At 34.4% G+C, this 22955-nt stretch overlaps 1 protein-coding gene across 1 annotated transcript in view; it reads right to left on the reverse strand.

Annotated features, from left to right (window-relative positions):
* Positions 1 to 629: 629 nt before the first annotated feature.
* FMN1 (formin 1) overlaps positions 630 to 22955 on the reverse strand; it is a 130359-nt gene continuing 108033 nt past the window's right edge. Inside the window, exons 14-17 of the mRNA XM_017827387.1 lie at positions 15967 to 16018; positions 12730 to 12879; positions 3223 to 3307; positions 630 to 2152 (exon numbers count right to left, since the gene is read on the reverse strand). Coding sequence (XP_017682876.1) covers positions 2108 to 2152; positions 3223 to 3307; positions 12730 to 12879; positions 15967 to 16018 — 332 coding nt within the window. The 3' untranslated portion in view covers positions 630 to 2107. The remainder of the gene's footprint in view (positions 2153 to 3222; positions 3308 to 12729; positions 12880 to 15966; positions 16019 to 22955) is intronic.

A 22955-nucleotide genomic window follows, 5' to 3' on the forward strand; every position in this document is an offset into this window, starting at 1 on the left:
GATCAAGGAATGCATTACATTAATAATTTTAATTTTAATCCCTTTTTATATACATTTTTAAACATTTCAAAATTAAGAGTGAATCTGAACTGAAAAATGAAAATTCACATTTATAAATTTTGCAACAGGATATTTCAATAATTTAAAACCTTTTTTCCACAATACACTTCTAATGAGAATTTTCAAGACAAATCGTTGTTCATAAACAGTGCTATTCTTGCTGAATAATATTTCAAGTAAAACATTTCATTGAAAAATTCTCGATCAAGTCAAATGACAATATACACTATCTTCATTACAAATAGAAAACTATACCAAAATCAACGCTCATTTGCTTAAACACTCAGCAGAATTGCCTTGCTTGCTATTGTTCTTTGGCTTTTATAAGCGTTATTGCTCCTCTTGCTTATCACTAACAGTATTGGAAACAAATGTACTTTGCCTATTTAGTGGAAGATAGAAAACTTAAAACTTTGGAATTTTTTTCTCTGCAATGGGACTAGTCAACCTACAAAACAGATGATTTTTGCTGGCATATTATTGACTGCTTTCATAAGAATTATGCTCACACACTTGAGTATATCTGTAGCAGCTAGAAACTCAAAAACATACAAGAGAATCTTAAGTCCTTTATTTATGCAGGAATGAGAGAGATACTATTTAAGAAACCTGCAGTGAAATCCTCAAGTTAATTTATGGATGGGGTCTCTACAACTGCTGTTTCCCTTAATATTTCCTTAATATCACCTCTAGGGATGACTTTGCCTTAGGTTTCATCACAGTTTCTCTACTAAATTTGGTGTATGATAACTGATGGCTGTTTCATGTATATTCCTTCCAGTTTCTAAGCAAAGGACTAACACCTTTCCCCTGTTACCTTTTTGCACCTTTTTGCTTCACCTAATTTCTCTTTGTAACCAACTTCATACACCATTATCATAAAGAAAGTTTCTCTCTTGTGGACAGCAAGCAGAGTCACTTTTCTATTTTACGTTAAATTAACTTCTGCTTCAAGATTTCTCCTCCTAAGAATCAAAATCCTTAAAAAAATCTTCAAGGAAGTGGATATTCAGTTATATATATATATATATATATATATATATATATATATACGCACACACATAATGTATGCTGGACACATTCTTCATACAAACATAGGTGGAGAAGAGCAGGCTGCATTATATATTCTAGAGTGAGATATTTACTGTTTAAAAGAAAGCTTTCAATGGAATTAAAAGCCAGAGATTTAATGGCAAATGTGTAACTTCATAGAGACATATTACTGTATTTTATCTCAATGAGTAATGACTAATAAGATCATCATTTTGTGGAATTGATATTTTAAATATATACTGAAATAAAAATATACAATTTATTCTTTTTTCTTTTGAAGCTTAAAATTTAGGAAATGTTAGGTTAAAGCCATAAAAATAATGAATCAGTTATGCCATCAATCATAAAACTAAAGAATTTGAAACTATTCCTTTCCATGTGCAAAATATTATTTCCATTTCAATGTATGGCATAAGCTGAAGCTTCTTTAAAAATATAGTAAAATACAGCATAAATCTATAGTTACATTTAATCAGTTTTAGAAAGATGCATCCAATACTTAGACATTGTAAAATTATTTAGAATCAGTCAATTTTACCTCAGTTACTGCTGAAGTAACAAAAGCTATGATGCAATCATCTTTTTTGAATGGAGTGGCATATTTGCTCTCATCTACACAAAACCCTGTAAATATAACCTACATGTTGTTAGTCATTACTTAACTCAGCATCCAAAGTGCTCATTTTAGTTGTTCTGCATTAATGCATTATGCACAGAGTATTTTAAATAACGATTAACAACAAGATGCATTTTAAGCAACGTAAGGAAGAGTTACAGAAAATAGTTTCGACCTCCCATATAAAAACCTTCTTAGAATTCCCTCCATTAAACATACAAACCCCTCTGAAGGAACTCAAAAGTCTTTAGTGGATTGTCTGGGAACAGATTAGCAAAGCAGAATTCAGTATTTAACATAAGGTGCTCTCTGGGCCATGGGTGTAATAAAGCATCATGCGAGATATGAAATAACTCCATCATTTTCATCTTTCTTCTTTCAGTTGGCAGTCACATTGGCTTCCTTCTGACGCAGTCTTTCTTTCTGTAAAAGAAAAAGGAAGAGTTTTATTATCATTCTTGTCTATAATTTTCCACCTCCTCTCAAGTTGCCATGAGCACTTGATCTTGAAGATGGAGAAGTACTAAACAAGTCACAGTAGATTAAAGTTTTCTTTAATTTAAAAATGCCTAGAGCACTCAAAGAATGCCCAGAACCAGTTCTTACTCACTGTGGAAAAGCTGAGTTTGCTTTAGCTACACACTTGTCAAATACTGTGTACAGTAAAAATACACATCTCTGTGAAGAACAGCCAGAGAAAATCAGACACATTTCAAATTCATGTGACTCTTAATACCTTCTCTTGTCTGGAATGGTTTCTGCTGACATAAAGGCTCTAATTTAGCATCAGCTAGGTTATCTTGCTTAATGACTTCTTCCCAGGTAAGTGTAGTCATTCTTATCTCTGACGCCTGATACTGCAACTGATATGCTCTGCTGGGAATGGAAGTAATATACTCACTCCTTCATGTGCATTTCCTTCCCTTAGTCTCTTTCTTACTAGAGTTTGAGAAATGCCAATCTAACCTATCTGTCTTTCACAAAGACAAAAAAGGTTTTCTTTACAGTGCAAATTATTAGTCCTCTTTTTGTGTTGTATTGAAAACACTGGTATACAGCAAGGAACAAAATAGGGGTTTAATCTCTTCTACAGTTATTTGACAGAGCAAACAAGATTTTTAGGGTTTTGAAAAAAACAGCCACTGGACAAATGTATGCAGTGAGTTTCAAAGCACTATGAAGCATGGAAAAAAAATACAAGAGACTTCAGTGGAAGGGAAGAAGAAACCAGAAAAGCAGCTCTTCTCATATTTTGTTATCTAAAACAGCAGGGCCATGCTTTCGCACAACTCAACTAAGTTTTAAATATAACTGTTGGACTACCATAGGGCATAACCTTTAACGTTTCTCCTTGGGAAGAAAATAACTCTGCTACGTTCAAACTAAGCATACTACATCACCCTTCAACGACACAGAAATCAACCATCATTCTGAATGACAAGAATAGTGTCACAAAACCCGTTTGCAATGTCATACTGGAAACCAGATCATACCAGGCTAGCTGTAGGATTGATCTTCTTCGTTTCAACTTTCTTCTCTGCAGTTAACTTGCTCACTGACTGCTGAGCCACTTTAATTCTGAAACACAAAAAAGACATCATTAGATTCAAAGAAATTAAAGGTATTCTGGCTCTGCTTTGCATCTACTTTATCTGTAAGAACCCTCACCACTAACTTTTCTTTTTGGCACGTTAGCCCAACAAACTACTATTTCTATTCAAGGGCGCTTAATAAAGTACCAAAAGTAGATCAAAGTACATTTGCAAAGGGACAGCCTGTCTGTATTGCTCCCTGAAAATGTCACCTGGCAAATGATTTTTCTGTTCCTGCAGTAGCTGGGTTTTATGGAATACCTTTCCCACTAAAAAGCTGCAGTATCAAGGCCAAAATATCCTCCTCTGAAAAAAACAAAAGCTATCCAGTTCAATCTGTTGCACGTATAGAATATGCTATTTTAGCAGGCCATTTGCCAGGCTACACATTATATTTCCTATGAAAATGTTGAAATGAAAGCATCTGCCATTTTTTCCATCTTTTCTGTGTTGCTTTACATGGAATTGACTGACTAATCTCATTGATGGGGTAATTGGAGAAGCAAATCAGAAGGTATTCTTGTCTTGGGGTAGTTAAAGCTGTCTTGTGTTCAGCTACAGACCAGTCTACTGACAGTACTACAGAGATAAGGGGAAAGAAGAACACAGATCTGATTCCTCTATTTCTTTCTTTTTGCTCTTATGGTCTTGCCTACAGAACCCTTGTTTCTATGGGGATTTAACAAGAAGAACCCAATGAGAAATTTAAGCAGGAGAGAAAGGAGAAACAGAGAATTAAAAAAAAGGGTCTGGACTCTCCTCTTACAGACTGGAAAGCACATGGGAAATTATGTGCTAAACAGTGATAAAAAGGAAAGAAAATCCTTGGCATTCCTAATACAGGATCTGCCCTGTGCTCAGTGCCTTTGTAATACTGATGCTACGTACACCTACCTTATAATTCATATGCAAAATGCAGAGGGGAAAAAAGTAGGGAATGAATTTTTACAAGCAAGTAGAACTAGCAAAATAGGAAACTAGTAATGCACACCAAGTCAGTCTTTTACTAGAAGCAACAAATTTCCTGGCACTCTTGAAACTGAAAAATTCTACTTCCTTCTACTATTTAACTTTTCCCACTGGCAGAAATAATTGTTATGGCCAGTCAAAAAGTATTTAAAATACCATGTCCAGTTCAAACCACTTTAGACACACTCAGTTTTTGAGGAATTTTGGAAGAAAAGCAAAAAGGAAAGTGGATTATAGCTGCAATTACTGATGTGTATTTCCTCACTGTAACAGTAGCAGTAAACTAGATTCTTTTTAAAATACAGAACACAGTGATAAGTTCAATTACTGTGTTTATCAATTTGGAAATATTATCAGGGCTGGAATTTACAATTTCTTCTTTATGTATTTAGAAGCATCTGCTTGGTAGTTATTGGTGGTCTCACTTTCTAGTGCTTAAGAACAAGAGTAAACAGTTAGTACTACTTTAAAGTAAAATAATTTTCAACACTATTTAGCTACAGCATTGATTCAAGCTGTAACTACACCCTCAAATACACAAATACAAAATTATTATTCTGTACATTTTTTAAATACAGATGGCCTATTTTTAAAACTTAATTAGTGTTCCCTGTTTCTACAGGTAAACACACCATTCCATCTTTTCACAACTTTGTTAATCAGCACAGTTTACTTCTTAATGATGAATGAAAGCACCCACTGGACAGCATGCTATTCCTCACAGCTACAAAGTTTATGCAAAGATAATAATATATTTCAAGACAGTCTTCAGATTCAGCAGAATCACACCAAGTGATCAGCTTCTACACTCTTCCCTATTCTGAGCACATTTTCTATCTTATTCCACTCTCTTTGGTCCTAGAAGTGTTTTCAAGTAGAGTTTAAATGTCTGGAGTCCATATTTTCACCTGAAGGGAGAATTACAGGGATTATAAACTTTAGAACTTAAAAAGAAAATTATGCCTCTTACTGATTTAGGCCTAGCGCTGTGCATTTTATACCATATTTGCACCATTTCTGGGAAACCTGGATTTTAAAAAAGAGAATTAATATTCTGGAATACAAAATAAAATTAAACCAATTCACTAACATGATTTGAATCATGTAATATTTGGCTCACAACAATGAGAAACATTATGTGTATTACACTTTGGTGTCCTAGGGAAAAAAGCCACCACTTTGCTAACAAATGACTGATAAGATTAGCAGGCACTATCAGAAACATAACTGCATAATTTAAAAGGAAGGTAGTTATTTGGATTTTTAAAAAATCAGGTGGCTCAATTTTAAGAAAGTTGTTAGCAGTATTTACTTCAGTAAAGCTGATGTAAAGGTGCCTATGCTGTAAAGGTGCCTTATAAATAAAAATAACTCTTTGTCAAACATGGATAGAATACTAGAACTGGCTAATGTGTTTGGAAGCACTATACTTGAAATGCAAAAATGAAATGGTATGAAAACTATCAAATTCAAAATCATAAAAGTGCCTAACTTTAATTTTTTAAAAATTTATTGTCATTAAAAAGCCCCCTAGATACGAACACATATCATCCATTAAAAGCTGTGATAGCCTTCCAACAAAACTTACACACACACTGTTCTTTACCCACATCCTTAGCAAAGGATAGACATGAACCTGTTGGAGCACACCCTGAGGAGGGTCACAAAAATGATCAGAGGGCTGAAACACCTCTTCTATGAGAAAAGGCTGAGAGAGCTGGGGTTGTTCAGCCCAGAGAAGAGAAGGCTCCACGGAGAACTTACTGTGGTCTTCCAATACTTAAAGGTTTACAAGAAAGATGGGGAGGAACTTTTAGCAGGGCTTGTTACAAAAGGAAAAGGGGTCATGTTTTTAAAATAAAAGAAGGTCAATTTAGATTAGGTATAAGGAAGAAGTTTTTTACAATGAGGGTGTTGAAAGAGAATCAAGCCCTGAGATGGAGCTTCACCATTTAAAGTACAATTTAAATAAGAATCCCACCAATCATTCTACACCCCTTTCTTCTGATTTTTGTTGTGTGAAATAATGTACAAGATAGCAGCTCACACTAACTGGACATTTAAAGAGGCATGGCCATGAGGGAGAGTTTAGAGATGTGCAAAGAAATGGATTCAATGAAGAAATTTCATTTTCTTCCTACACCAGTATAAAATAGTGTGGATGGACACAATAGTCTAGCTATGTTTTAGAGAGTGCACTGAAGAGAAATTGGGACTTAATCTAATAGATGTGAAATCAAGGAGGAAGAAAGGGAATAGAAAAGTCAACGGAAGTATATCTAAAGCAGAAAAGCAAGAAAGGATAAAAGTGTGCAGTAAAACATGATAGAAAAATAGTGACAAGGACACTTTCAGACAGAGAGTTCTGGAAAGGACAAAGAGACCAGAAAGTATGGTAGAATAGCTGAATCACAACACAAGAGACAACAGTGACTGCACATTGGAACAGACTGCCCAGAGGGGTTGTGGAGTCTCCCTCACTGAAGATAATCAAGAACCATCTGGACACAATTCTGTGCAATGTGCTCTAGGATGACCCTGTTGAGCAGGGAGGTTGCACCAGATGATCGACTGTGGTTCCTTCCAACCTGACCGATGTGCTAACTTAGCAAGCAGCAACATGAGGCCACAACATTGTGGAATGCAGATCGGTTAAGCCTTTAAATCTGATGAGCTGCAACACTGATGTGTTCAAAAGAAAAGTCATTCTCCTTCAAAAGTGATCAAAAGAGATAAATATACCTTAATGAATAAAGAAGATGTGGTGTCAAACTGAGCAGTACTGCACATTAGCACACGATACAGGAAAAAAATTGAATTACATAATCAAAACAATGTATTTTTAAATAGGAGACGTGACTCCAATACTGCATATGTATCCTTACTAAAAGCAACGGGAATATAACTGGCTTTTTCCTACCTTTATGTGGCAGATGTTGTCTTACCCTGTATGCAAGTAAGGCCTCTTAAATTAGAAGTTATTAGTGAAAAATAAAGACATTATTTTTATTCAAAATTATTTTTATTTTGTAACTAGGGACACAGAAACTAAATCTAAACATAAGCCTGTATTTTTTAAAAGTTTCCTTCATAAGCTCATGAAAATACTTTTTCTCCTTACAGGAAAAGATATCAAGCCAGGGATTAACCAGATAAACTGATTATTATTTTCACGCCTGCTTCCCAATCAATTCAGACAGAAGGAGGAGTGAACTGGCATGCTCCATGCTCTGAAGCCCTCAGTTAGAAAAACTAGAATCTCTTCTAAATGAGCCAATTACTACTCATGTAATGTTCTGGCTCTGCTATTGTATGATGCCAGAGACCAAATTATCTGGATTGTCTCTCAGCTTCTTGATACTCTGGAATAATCCATTCTTTTTGCTTCTACAGCTCCTTCCATGCAGCTGGTGGGTTATGTGGATAGCTGTGGGTTATGAAATAGCCACATGACAATTCTGTGCCACCTGAGCGTTCCGTGACTAGAAGTTCAGACTTCTCCCATAAGACTGTTTTGGCATAAGGAATTGTTGTGCAAACAAAGCTATGGGTCGAGATAAACAAGCAGAGGTAGCTACAGTGAGCATCAACTGTTCAATCTAGAGCCAAGCTGTATACCCAGACCAGATCCTTAACACAGCTGAACAGTGACTCCCCTTGAGAGACTAAGAAATATCCCCATAGCTCAAATTCCTTTCATGTATTACACGCCTTTCTGCTCTCAGTCCTATAGTGATTTCTGTATGCAGCCCATAAACCTTAAGTAACAGCACTGTTTCCTGAAAACAGTTAGCCCATACAATATAACAGATTAGATTTCAGTCTTAAAATTTTAGAAGACAGATGCCTGGCAGATGATTTTAGAGAGCTCTTGGTTAGCTTCAAAATTAGGAACTTTATACCAGACTATGAAGTTTGAACACTGTCCAATTCTAATACTGTGTTGTACAATACAACTGCTTTCAGGTTTAAAACTTCTGGAAAGAACTTGGTCATTACCGATCAAATCTTTAAACTGCAGTTTTAATAAATGTTCACTAACTAAATCAGTACAAATACAGTAAAATATATGTTGTCAGTGGATTTTGTTGTCAAATCTCAAATTGTTAATATGTTTGATATGCTTCCATTTTTTCTGGATCTACTGACAGCATTTATCTGTACAAAGCAAGTGAGAAATTTTATCTCTGTAGTCACAAGAAACAAAAATCTGTTTTTATGTTTTTAGGAAAGCTAGTGCCTAATTAAAAACAATATAAGGTTACACCAGTTCAGATCAAAAATATGCTTCAGACCATCTGAGATGGCCACTGGCACACCTAGGAGTATATAAAGACAGCCAGTGATAATGCCCAGAACAGTTTTGCAGCTGGAAACTCTCTTCTTGTGTAAGACCTTCATAGATTTTTCTAATATGATTTTGTATTGTCACTATTTGGAAGCAATGCAAGCTTTTGCCACCTGTGACATTTTGTGGCAAAGTGTTCAACAGATTAAGTATGCCTACTGCAAAGAGTCATCACTGCATTTGGCTGTACCAGACACTTCCTAATTTGAATTGATTCTGTTGTATTAGATGTGGTATGTAATGACTATTTTCCATTAATCCTTTGTGCTTGTACAGATCCCTATCATATCCTGTTCAGTAGAGTCCTTTCCAAGCCAAAGAATTCCCCTTTATTTAAATGGTTCTGTATGCAGAAGCTATTCTGTACCTAATTTTTTTATTCTTACATCTCCTAGCTCTACCACAACCTTCTGGAGAGGAAGGGAAAAGAACTACATATGGCTAACTGTAGATTCATGTAATGATTCGGTGATGTTTTCTGTTTTGTTGTATAATGCTTTCCTAATAACACCTGAAAAGAAACACTGTTCTTCTTTCCAAGAGCAAGAACCTTGACACAGCACTTTGCCAGATCTGTTGTATGCTCTATGGGAAATAGCCATTTCTGTTTTGCGGCATAGGCCTGTAAGTTGTAATTATCTCCTCAATTTGCTCCATAGCTATACCTTAGCTTAACCTCAGAAACATGCAAAAATCTTCCCATTTATTTTTTTTTATTAAACTCACATCAAATGCTTCTGTATGGCACGAACCATTAGCCTTCAGCCTGGTAATGCTGTAGGGCTCATTGATCAAATTTTCTCACAAACATTTTGCCTTTTCCTGATGCTGCAACTATGTGCACAAGAAACTCCCAGAAGAAATCTATAATGTCACCAATGATCCTAATGATCATATTTCAAATATTTTCTTAAAAGTCATTTGTGTTGTGATGTCAACTTGTCTTATTAGACCATTAGTTTAATATCAAATGAAATAAATCTGTTACATTCATCTTTTAGCTTTTATCATACAGGCAGATTGTATGATAGCTGGATGATGCCCTTTCTGGATCCTCAGGAAAGAGTGTTTTACAATAGCACAAACTGCTCAACATAGTTGGAAACCTAGATTCTCACTCACTCTTTTTCTTAGGTAACATATACATGACATACAATAGATGAAAGAAATTCACTTTTCAAATCAAACTATAAAATAAATTTGGTCTTCTAAAATAGATACAATGTGTTGAACTAAAGATTACTTCTCCTCCTTGCTCGCTGTGATATTGAAAATGAAAATATAATCCACTAGTTCTTCTGTGGCAAGTGTTTCTGTCAAATTTCAGTTAGGCACAAGGTAGTCTCATATTTAGCCTAATAAATGCTTGAAAATGTTAAATATTGCATGGCCACCACTGCTAAGAGATTTTGCAATCTACATGTTATCTCTTATGACCACATCATGTTGTGAACAAGTATTCCCCAAACTTACTCTTTTCCTGTTCAGAAATAAAGGGCACTGAATACAATTCATTCTCTAATAAATGGAAGAGTTCTGTAAAAAGCTATAGCCAGCTCCAACTTACCATAATAAACAAAAATTAGTTGGGCACTGCTTGGTGTTTATTCTTTTTGTTAGGATATTTTCATCTCTACCATTAGGTACTTACACTGCTACAGTCAGAGCTTCTACTTCTCAAATATGTTATTGCCTTTGTGTCAATAAAAGAACCACTGTCTTTTTTTCAAAAGATTAAGCTGAAACCATCAACACATTTTGTGTTAGGGATGAAAATAAAGAAAAAATAAAACATTTTAGAGAAAGGACCTTTCATAAAAGATATTATTAAAAATATAATTTTGTTTCTAAGATGAAGTATGTAATTCTATTTGTTAAATAATGATTATATCTGGTTTTGTTTTCTGAATTCTGACCTATAAAATTCGTATGTATGTTCAATCTGAAAGAGATTACTCAATCCAGTACAGTAACTACCAATACTGACTTACATTGTCAATTCTTCCTCTATAAAATTTCCTTCAAAACAAAATAATTGGTTCATGATAAACAGTACTTTTTTTAAATTAAATTGCAATCTTTAAAAATGCACAACGAATAGTGCATCCAATTAATTAGCCAGTTAAGGAAGACAGCTGTCCATTCCTGTCATTCTAAGGTTTTTAGTTACCAGTGTGCACAATGACTCTTAGCTTGCTTTCAAATTTTTTTGGACATCAGTTAATCAACTGTTATTTTCATATTTTTTAAAACAGAACCCTTAAATGGTTCATGACTTCACAAGGCATTTTCAGGTGATGAAAACAAATTTTCCATCATGCTAATCTACTGATATCATCTAATTTACTGATGTTCTTCTTTTCAGTAGCACACAACAAAACAATTTAGGATGATGAAAACAGTTCTGCCATTCTAATTTACTTATTACACAAAGCTCCTCATTTTAGCAGCTCATTGTCTTGATGAATCACACAAAGTTCGAATGTAAAGGGCAATGAATTGTCCTTTTGAGATTAATGAAACTTTGAAGTAAACTCTGAAAAAGTCTATGTGATCCAGAAAGTGTCAGCACTTTGAAGTATTATAGTAAATGCTGCTCTGCATTCAACTGATACTGCTTTACATTGAATAGGAATAAAGGTATCCATCAGAGAAACTGATGAAATATTTGATCTGTATTTTTATCTGTAAATTGTATTTATATAACTATTAAAGCATGAGACATTCTCAGCTCACCTGAGCAGGAAAGCACAAAATATAGCAGGCTACTTAAAAAGATTTCTTTGAAGGAATCATTGTATGCCATCGGCAAGATGCTAATTACATAAAAAGGAAAGGATGTATGGTCTGGATTTCTTTTTCCTTGGGGAGTTAATTTCTATTCCTCTTAACTGCTTTTGGAATAAAAATAAGTCATGATTCAGCAGAAAACATATGCCTGAGATGATCTTTATCATGACTATAGCAATGTGCTAGGGACTGTTTATTTTACACAGTTTTTAACATGTAAACCAAACTTGCATACTGATCTAGACACAAGGAAATAAAAGATTTTTTGTAAATGTTGACAGTTTTCAGGTTCCAAAATCAATCTAATATTAAACAACAGAAAAAGCTACAACTTTCACGTGTTTAAAACTGTAAGATTTGTAAAACAATGTTCATAAGGTTGATAATCAGGAATTTATAATTTCTACATCTCGCCCTTCAAAAAATATACTTTACACGGACCTAAAACCCCCACTGATTTGGAGCAAAATGGAAAATGCAAGTGTAAATCAACTTTTGCTGATACTTTTAGAGACATTTTTATCTAAATCTCTGTTAATTTGCAATAAGCACTTGAATTTAAATTTCATGCTGAAAATGATTGCTCCATTTTTTTTCCAAAGCATGACTACATTACCACTCTAGGACTTTTTAAAAGATATGGTGAGCATGTTGAGTTTGTAGTAGAGTTGCTTTTTTGTGTAAAAGATTTTAAGCTTCTTAAGAAAATCAAGAAAATAATTGAAGGTTTTAGGTTTTTGCATTCTTTAACTAATAAAATCAGGAGACTGTTGTGAGATCTAATGGCAAGTAGTTTGATGTCCTCAGCAGGACACCGAAAGTCAGAAGTAGTGCTGTAAATTCAGTGTGGGGCTTCGACACTGTGCTAAGTGTGGCCTGAATCTCTGGGGCTTCCCTTTGATGCAAGTGCAGTATATTAACTGGAAAAGCATTCGCTTTTATTTGTCTGTACTGTCTGCGACAGCAATATCGCCTCATTTAGGCTAGTTCAACATGAAAATGCACAGAGAAGCAATCTGTTATAAATTAGCACAGCTCCCCTTTCATTTTACTAGCTAGTAATTGGAAGGGGTTACAAAAGTGTAATTTATCAGATTATATGTGTTTATCTTTTTGTGGGGACAGCATGCCTTTGGTGAATTTTCCTATGCACCCTGAGGGAATAATCTTTCCTTGATGTCCATTAGATCAGAAAGAAAACAATGACGCCTGTGAAATATAGGAGGATAATTTGTTGGGTTTGAGAAGCAGCAGTTTCCCAGACATCTAAAATGGTATTAATGACTTTATTAGAACCTTACCGTTCCTTGGAAATGCTTTTGCTCTCTCGTTTCCAAATGGTCTTGAAGTCACTGCAGAATTCGTACCACACCGTGAAAACGTAGTTTGGTGTGATCTCCTTCTCGCCAGGCTTTGGCTTTATCCCAAAGTATTCCACTGTTTCTTCAAAGCTACAAGGGAGGGGGAAGAAAAAAAACTATCAACACTTAAGTCCACTGGGGAAACAGTAGTCAAAGCTGGTAATTACTGTAACTTCCCATAACCTTGGAAATTTTAGCAGCAATTTACGCTAAGTATAACTAATCTTCCAATACCCACCTCATTTCCAGGAGGATAACTTACAGATGCACAAGCCATCATAGATATATGTCACACTGGCAAATCATGGGTATATAATGCAAAAAAATTTAACTTCTTGCATTTCAGGAAATGCTATACTATACCTATTTATTTAATTTTATTCTGCAACACTCCATCAAGATATTATTCTCCCATTTATGTTTATTGAAGGACTATGGAAGAGTCACATGCCAAGTCAGGAAAAAATCTCCAGGCTTGGTTAAAAATAATCTAGTGTTTAGGGAGAACTGTGAGTAGCAACAAACAAGCCCCAGACAGTGTCAACAGTCAGTTTGCAAAGTTTTTACTGAAAATAAATCATCTTCCACATGTGTCAATAAACAAATGATTAATTTTACAAAAAAAGACACTGTCAATATTTTAATGGTTTTTTATTTCTTTTACAATGTGGCTACTGAATTGCTATACAGCTGGATATTTCCAAAGTAGTCTCTTATTAGAGATGGTATTTCCAAGAGCATTTTAACTGACTGTGCATTTTTAACCTTTATGGTACTGCTTTGTATAGATAAAATGGAATGATCCACGTGGCTAGGTACTGATATAAATAGAAGTATGTTCACTACTGTAAAAGTTGAACCACTTTTCTCTGCAAAGTAGGCATAAGAATCCTGAAAGATTTGGTGATACTTATTAAAAGTGCTATAAAGTTAGCAACATATTTAAAAACTACTAGTTTTTCTTGAAGTAATAACTTTATTTAATCAAAAGAAAGTAAAATTCTTCTTTAGAGTTGATAATAGGTCCTAAATCTAGAACATGGGAAGTGTAAATCTTGAAAGTAAAATAAATAAGAGGCACTTTAAAGACCTGTAGTGAGTCCCCAACTATTCAACAGATGCTACCTGAACAACAGATAGAGCTTCAGCAAATATTTCTTTTTTAATTTATATTTGCATAGTCTGCATATGTTTTCAAATGAAATTGTAAAGGTTAGGGCCAAGATTTTTTGACTTAGATTGATGTTAAAGCTTTTTAGCTAGGCTTGAAGAATATAAAGTAAGGATCAAAAAATAGAGAAGTTATCCCCCCAAAATAAAAGAATATATACTCCAGCTGCTTCAAAAAGTAAAGAAACTTTTATTTTAGCCACATGAGCCAATACGCTCTGGTTTGTTTAGGGTTTTTTTATTCTTTAAAGATAGAAAGAGATTCTAGACCATGTTGAAGAGTATCTCATATTGTTCAAGGTGAGCTATTAATATAATAGTTTTTTTAATCCCCATATGTGATAACCTTAACCTTTTACATTTCTTACACAGGTTTTGTATGAGACATGTAATTATAATTCAAGTTAATCGATGATGCATGGTAAAAGAATCACAGTGACATAAGTATGTATGAGCCATAATATTCAGAGTTGAAGAGTCTCATAGTGACACTGTGAGGAGAAAAATAAATAAATAAAACTAATACAGCTTTAAATATCTGTGTAAACCATTTTGGTATTTCAAACCCTAAAAATACTAAAACACCTTAGTCATAATTACATGGCTAAAAACATTTATGTCTACTGGACAATCTAATTTTCATTGCATTCACTTGTGTCAAATACTGCTCAGATGTTCATAGCCCTCGACTGGGATAGCTGAGCTAGGAACAGCAAGACCATAAACTCTTCTCAGGTTTGCTTCATTTAACAGCAGCCCCAGTAACATCATTCTCTTCTTCCTAATAGAACCCCTCTCCACCCCAGTTGGTGCACACAGAGGTGGGATTCTGAATTCCTGCACATTGTCTCTCACTCTGCCTTCATGCTGACACTTCTCATCCTCTCTTCGTGTTTCTTCTTCAGCCCTTCCCCCAGCAGTACTGCTTTGCTTTCACTCAGCTTAACCTGGCTTCCTGGGCTGCTTTCTACCTTTCAAAAGCAGTAATTTAAAATATTGAGTATTCAATTAGCAATTAAAAAACAGAAACTCTGTGTCAGACAACTAATTCCCTAAGTCCATTGCAAATTAAGTGCAGCTCCATACCTTGGAGAGTCTACTTGACTCAAGAAAGGCTACAAAGCAGGTAGAATATGAAAGAGCCCTGTGCCAAAAAAGGTAGGTTTGTAGCTAAGTAGAGCCTGTCGGCCACCCTTGAAATTAGGAGGTAAAGACCCAGCTGATGTCAGCCACTCGTTCAGCCAATTTAGGCAAGCAAATGGAAATAGTCCACCTAAGACTTGAACTGCATTTGGGAGGTGCCTATCTTCCTTTTCCTGTCTTCCTAGGAAAACTAACCTAGGTGTCTCAGGTGGACTGACTTTGGGCTGACAAAAGTAAAATTAAAATCCAGATTACCACAAATCCGTCTTTAGTGACCACGAAGAAAAAAATATTGATAAGAAGTTAAAAATTAATTTACCCCAGTTTATTTATAGCAGGTCCATAGCAAAGGCAGATCCTTCACTCTCACAAAACTGTAATTTGGTAAACAAAATTTATTAGAAATATTAACTTATTGGATATTTTACCCTCCATCTACAAATCAATTTTTATCACTTTTGTCCATATTTTGCCTCCTTTGGCAAGTGTGTAAGGCACAGATATTCACACAATGAAAACATTAGGATTTCACTGGTTTCTTAGGCAACTGAATGCTGTATACTATGTAATGGATGTGTTCAGTGATGAAGTACATTTTTCCTCATTAAGTAGCTAATCAGTTATTTCAATATTCTGTAAAACTCTGATTCAGTTCAATGCTGATAGTAAATAAAACCTCAAACACAGTACACTGTTTGAATAAAAACTCAACTGAACTTTTTCCTGGGAGACTACATAAGAGTTCTTCAGAAAACATATTACTTCTTTGAAGTACAGATCCTTTTTCCTATTTAATACAATTCCCAAGTTAAATAACATCTTTGACCAAAATAAACTGTAAGAAAACACTAGCAAGAAACTTACCATTTCTGGGCATTTTCCAAATTGCTCTCTTCTTTTTTATGTTCTTCTTTAGCTGCCAATGAAAAACATTTTAAAGGTATAAATTACTGCCTTACCACTTTAGAGATCCCAGAGATTAAATATCCCTTACACTTAAAATTGGATAGTTTCTATACTAGATATAATAAAAGTGATAAACACTTGCTAATTTTCAATTTTTAATTATTTCCTGTACCTAATGAATGCTTCTAATGTACCAATAAAGTGTATAGGATTTGATACATAATTTAAAATCCGTATTATAATATATAGTGGTAAGTGTTAATATAAAGTAAATAATTAAACCTGACTTTCAGATTTAAAAAAAAAGAAAATCATTAAGTTGTGTATGTTTCTATATTGTTGTATGTCAGAATTTACAAATTTAAACCTGTTTAATTGGACAAATAATTGGAAGTTCAATTGGAGTTGAACAGGTACTGAACATAGTTACAGCTTCATATAGCTACCACATTTTATTCTGGAAGCTGAAAAGTGAAAATACTTTAAATGTATGGTACGCACATGACTTTTTTTGAAAAAGCAGTCAAGAGTATGAAATATGGTTAGTGAATCTGAGTCTCTCTGCTACAGAATGCTCAAAAGAACTACTTAAAAGGATTTGATTTTCAGAAGACAGGCATTCTCTACTGTTGAAAATGTTTCCTGAGCTGGATACTCAAAGCAAAAGCACTAGTTTTTGTTGATCAAGTCTTCTTAATACAGTGGAGCAACTTCAGCTGCAGTAAAATACTACATATATAACACAATACTATCGTGGAAAAGTTGTTACTAATCCACATTAGAATAATTCTGTAAGTGCTAATCTCAATATAAACAGAATTCAGACACTTCTATATACAAAGATAAAGAAGTGTATCTTTTTACTGCTCAGTCTATAGGAGTGGCTGGTTGAAATACAGCTACAAACTGGAGTTCACAGACAAGGACATCCCGAATGACTCTATTTCATTATAAGGCTACTGACAAAGAGGTTTGTACTATGACAGTTAAAAAAAAAATAAAACTAAAAAATGGATTACTTCAGCCCATTTGCTGTTAACAAAACAAATTGATTTCAATTCATATGCTTCCCTATGTTGGGCAAATCTGTTGGAGATACTCAGATTATTTCAGTATGGCAATAGCCAGAAACAATGTTGTGTGACCTTTGCAAGGAAAGCAATTAATTCTATAACATTAGATTTTCCACCTCAAACCTTGGTGGCAAGACAGCTGCAATTGAAATAGATAGGACAGTTCCGATTTGTTTGCATTCATCTCAATCTCCTGAAAATTCAGCTAAAGTTAACCTACTAAACTTAATTCATTATCTGACAGGCCTTTCATTTTATATCATTAAAAGCAGAAAACATAGGTTGGAATTCTAATGATTCATAATGATAAAAAATAACTGCATAAGCTGAACTGTGTATAAAATTCTACACTTCATTATTACATTAATAATTTCTTTCTGCTTGTCAAGGAGATGAAAAATTCAGTAGGGCAAATTTATCAACATAACTACATTCCCAGCTACAAGAGAAATTGAATATCTTCAGGTCCCTGCACACAAAACACAGTAACTAACAAGGACAACGTGCTCATACGTATATAGTTAGGTGGCAAGACCTGACCTACTGTCTTTTGATCTTGTAAGAACAGAATAAAGAATGATAGCAGAAAGAAATTTTAATTTGTTAGAGAAAGTAAAAAAAAAAACCTATGTGGCTTTTAGGAAGGAACACACAACGTTTACATTAATATAACAGTGTGTGTGTTTATGTACCAATAAGAGGGAAAAGAGGAAGGAAGAAAATATTTTATTATCTGACAAACAGTATTTTTCTTATTTTTAACTGTAAAAATGTCCACCTAGGAATTGTTTAAAAGCATTTATTGGAAATTCAGATGTTGAGATTTGTTAAGAAAATGAATTGGCAACTCTATATAACAAATTATATGTAAATAGGAGTTATAAATATTACATAATCTGTAGGACAAGAAACCAGAGCAATTCCTTAATCTTCCATAAAATTTATAACTGATTTTCCACTCAGAATTTGTAATATCCTGCTTTTTTTCTCCCTCTCCACAACTGCAATAACTAACACAATCCATGCTGTCAGCAAATGTTTCCATGAAACACTGTATTTTCCTCAGGAGTCCTCAAAGACCCATAATCAAGATATCAGTCCTTATCTAAATTTGTGGAATTACTGAAGGCAATTAAAATGAATTACATAAATGAAAAAACTTATTTCTTTTTATTTCTCTGGCAACACCACACTTGCTTGCACAGAATTTGCTTTTTGCAGAAGTGGGATCACGTAATTCTTTCACCATTAGGCCACATGGTTGATTTCAGTTTCCTCAATTTCCTAAAGTTAAGAATATATTAACAGCCATATCAGACTGGCACAGGGATTTATCCAACCTAATATCCTGACCCTGGCAGGCACTGAAGCAGGTGCTCAGTTAGATTTATGGGCCAGGACAAACACACAATCCTTCCCCTGAGTGTTCTCTGCCTCTGAGATTCTGTAGGTCATACAAAATGTTTCCTGCACTGGATGCCATTTTAGTGTAATCTCAATGGATTCCCTCCTAAGAACTTGCTCATTCTCTGCCTAAGCTTTTAGAAGCTTTTTAGCTTCCAAAAACTTGCTGTGGCAGGAGTACTATAGCCTAACTATGTGCAGCAAATATTGTTTGTTTTGAAATGGACATTTCCTATCACATTCTATCTTGTATTAGAGAAAATTATGACTGCAGTGAACACTGAAATACAGTGACGATTGGCATAAGCTTTTTAATTATGATGCTTTCGAAGCAAATTTCCTCACTGTCCCCATTTATTGAGCATTGATTTGGTTTGCAGATAAGTTCTGGTGCTTGTAAACTGATTTCCATTAGGAGGAAACTAAACAGGAAGCTCAACAGTAAATACACTCCAATACTTAATAGGGACAAAGGGACCGAAATAACATTTGAGCCTTCAGACAGCTTTGAAACAAGAGGTGGAGATGTTCACCTCACAGTAAATCTAACTCAGAGTTTAAATCTGTACTGCAAACACACTGCTGAGCCAATCCTACCGCACCAACACATCTCATGATGTAACCACAGATGTTCTACCTTACATGCATACTGATTATATAGGGGTCCTTCAAAATTACTTCCCCAACAAATACTTACTATTTGTTATATAGAGTTGCCAATTCATTTTCTTAACAAATTACTTAGCTCCATTTGGTATGGAGATACCCTCCTGTCTGGTCTTCAAGTCATTAGTCTTGACCAGTTTTGAAGATGAAAGGAAATTGTCAAATGTAAAGTTTGCTGTCTAGTCTTGCATCTAAATGCAAGTTCTTAATAAGCTCTACTGTTGGATTAGTCCATATCCTGAATGAAGTATCAGATCCTGTCCTACAAGAAGCGGACAATCTTAGTCAATATAACATCTTTGAATACAGACATGAAAGTCAGGATCAACTAAGAACTGCTGTGTCTTTCTACAGAAAAGAGCTTTGAAAGAAAAACAGGTATTTACAAAATATACAGTTCTAATTTGCTGTAAGAAGTTATTTGTAATACAGCTGAAGAATCTGAAGACCAGCCACGAGTCTTACTCATCTTGCTGTCTGTATCTAGCTCAGAGAATAAGCAAAAAAAGGACTATGATCTTATGAATTTGCCTTATGAATCTAAGATGTTTCTAAGACTTCCTTCTACTGAAATGCAGAAGCGAGCATTTGAAGATTCATGACCCTGTAACAGTTTTAAAAGTGAAATGGTAAAATGGTAAAAAAATCCCCCAGCTTATTTCTTCTACATATTCTACTTGCTGAGGATGGAACAGCATGTGAAACACTATATTGAAAATGAGACATTACCAGAAAATATTTATTTTTAACAGGTCTAATATATGCACAGCAGCTTCCAGTTACAACAAAATGAATACCTCTTCATGCATCAGGATACTATGTAATAGTTCCCTAAAGAATGAAGGAAAGAAAAAAGTGGACACCAGCATAGACTGAAAATTGGAGAAGGTCGGTAAGTAACAGAGGCAAGCACAGAATGATGATGCACTAAGAGGGGAAAATGAAGAAAGAAAAACTGTTTCTTGGGTACTCCCAACTGCACAAAAATCTGCTACTTCTGTTCCTCTAGTGAGAATACTCATTGATTCTGATGGATAAACTTCCTGGTATTTCTCTCTGACCTTAAATGGATAAACTTCCTGGTATTTCTCTCTGACCTTAAATGTATAAACTTCCTGGTATTTCTCTCTGACCTTAAATATAGGAATGCATATAAGAAGGATAATTCACACAAGTGTACTGATCTAGTTGTATCCATTGCAGTTTTTTGTGGGGGGCGTGTCCAAGGCACAGCTTTTTTTTTTTTATTTTTCAGTACCTTATTATTTTCAGAATTGAAAGATCTGATGCATAAAGTTTTATAAATTTTCTAAGCATTTTGGAGCAATGATAATCTTCAAAATTACAAGAAAACCTAGACAAGTAGCAGGCAGGATGGAGACATTGGAACTCTTAGCTTATATTCCAAGGTTGAGTACATGCTTCATGAACTTTTAGAGACAGGTAAATTATAGAGTTTTCTGCATGGGAAAAACCCTAAACCAAGGTATTTGATTTTTTTGTTTTTGCCTCGAGGAAGGAAATATGTCTTTTCTGACTCATGTCTTCCAACCGACCAGTTAAGATTAAGATAGAATCTAGGATAAAACATAGACAAAACCAACCAACAACGAACCAAAAGAAAACCCCTAATGACATTCCTTTTGTAACTTTTCAAAGCTTGGACAGAGACTGCTAAAACAGTGACAAAAGGTTATTAGGACACTTCTAGAGAGCCCACATTCCTTACTAGTCAAGACTAAAACCTCTTAGGTAGGCATGTTGAAAGGTAGTCAAAACATGAAACTCATCCTAGAAACATACTAATCCCCTAATCAAGGGCTGAGGAAGAAGAGTATATCTACAGAGAGGTTCAGCTGGGTTATCATTTTCCAAAGTGACAAAAGTCACATTCTATGACTTTGCCAAGTAAGGAGAACAAACAACAACAGACCTTATTTTCTCACTCTTTTTAAAGCATGAAGACATACCACCATTTGATAACAGAGATCCAAATCTCTTGGATATTATCACTGATGCTATATTTGGGTATCAGAAGCTGAACCCAGAACACTTTATGGCTAAAAGTACACTAAATGCATCTCCACTCTCAAGTACAATTTTCATGCAAGGGAAACTTTTTAATAACTCTGTTTAATCAGGCACTATGCAAAGTAGAAGAAACAATCTGTAATTTTCAATGCATTGAGGCTTTATTGTTTCATTGATGATAGCAATGCCAACAGCATGTAACTAGCAATTCATATGAAGTGTTCATAATAATCACCAACATCCATTTAATTTCTTTATTCTTACTGTTATCTGACTGTCTAGAAAAACACAGGGCTCTGCATAAAAGGCCATGAAGGGAATTCATTGTAAATGTTATAAATGAATAATCTGTATGATATGCATGAAATACATTTCAATACCTGACACTGCCAGAATCTGCTTTCTTGAAATGTGAATTTTAAAGGAATGGAAATAAAATTAATAGCATCTTTTAAACAAATTAACAAATTTCAAGTGCAAATAAACAAGTACTCATGAAAATACTCATATGAATGCAAAAGAATGTAAAATCACAAAATGAATAGTCTGAAGTTTTTTGCCAATTATGATGTTTCAAAAATCCTAGAGGAGTTGTGTATCCTGATCTAAGAAGAGACATATTCAAGAAACATCTGTCTAGAACTGTACATAAAAACTTAATTTTCTCCTATTTCTACATTCTCATATGAGTTACTTTTAATACAACCCTATATTTTGAGATGTAATATTACTTTTAATTTTTTTTTGAACAAAGGAATTCTTATATTACTTAGAAGACTTCCTGTACAAACATAGTAAGCGAGAGAATACATACAGAAGAAAACATTTTCTGTTTCATTTTGGGTTTTGTTGTACTGTATTAAATTTCAAATCTGAAAAAACCATATGACTGCAAATTACTTCATTTGGCTACAGTCCATTATTCTCATGCAGGAGCTTTTTTGTCTTAGAAATGTTTTATATTTCAGAAACATTAGAAAGCTTAAGTGTTCTATATACAGCTTCCTAGTAACTTTATAATATGTATTACTTGTTAAACTGTTTTTAGCTAGTTACTAACTTCTAATTGGTAGGCTTTATGAATTCAGGGAATTCAACAGACACCCTGGAAATTATATGTAAATATCTGATTGTATGACTAACATAGTTTTCTATTACAGTATACTAGAAGGCAAAAAATCCCCAAAACACATAATCCCATGCCCCTGCAGAGATCTTTCTTCTATGCTATCAGATAAAAAAGAAGGTCTGGGAGCAATGGAATCAATAAAACTTGGTCTACTGTAGATCTGTATTTCAGAGTTGGTTCCCAGATGGATTAATTAATGTTTAATTAAGGGTTGAGTTCCTGATACAGCCTTTCTCTCCCTGGAAGGCTAATAGGGTCACTCTTGTCTATTTAGCCACATATTTTTATTGAGATTTTAAGAGCTTTATATCTTAGGATCTCTAACCCTGTCACATTTGGTCAAAATTGGCCAATGCATTAAAAATTATTAGCAGGGGAACAATCAACAGACTGTGTAATCACATAAGCCTTATTTTCTTTCACCTAGTCATTAAATTAGAAAACAGCACATTTTAACATGGAATTTGGCTACACAACTTTTTTTTAGATGGTTTAAATACTGGTATAGACATCTTAAATCCTTTCAAAATAGTCTTCAGAACCCTTGCTGCCATGAGGTCTTAATCATCCTTCCCTGAAACAGTTTACTTTCCTCTGCAGTGGTGCAAATTTTTTTTTTTCAACTAAAAACCCAATCCAATGAT

This window comes from Lepidothrix coronata, unplaced genomic scaffold, assembly GCF_001604755.1.
Source record: "Lepidothrix coronata isolate B3197 unplaced genomic scaffold, Lepidothrix_coronata-1.0 Scaffold138, whole genome shotgun sequence".
NCBI lineage: Eukaryota > Metazoa > Chordata > Aves > Passeriformes > Pipridae > Lepidothrix > Lepidothrix coronata.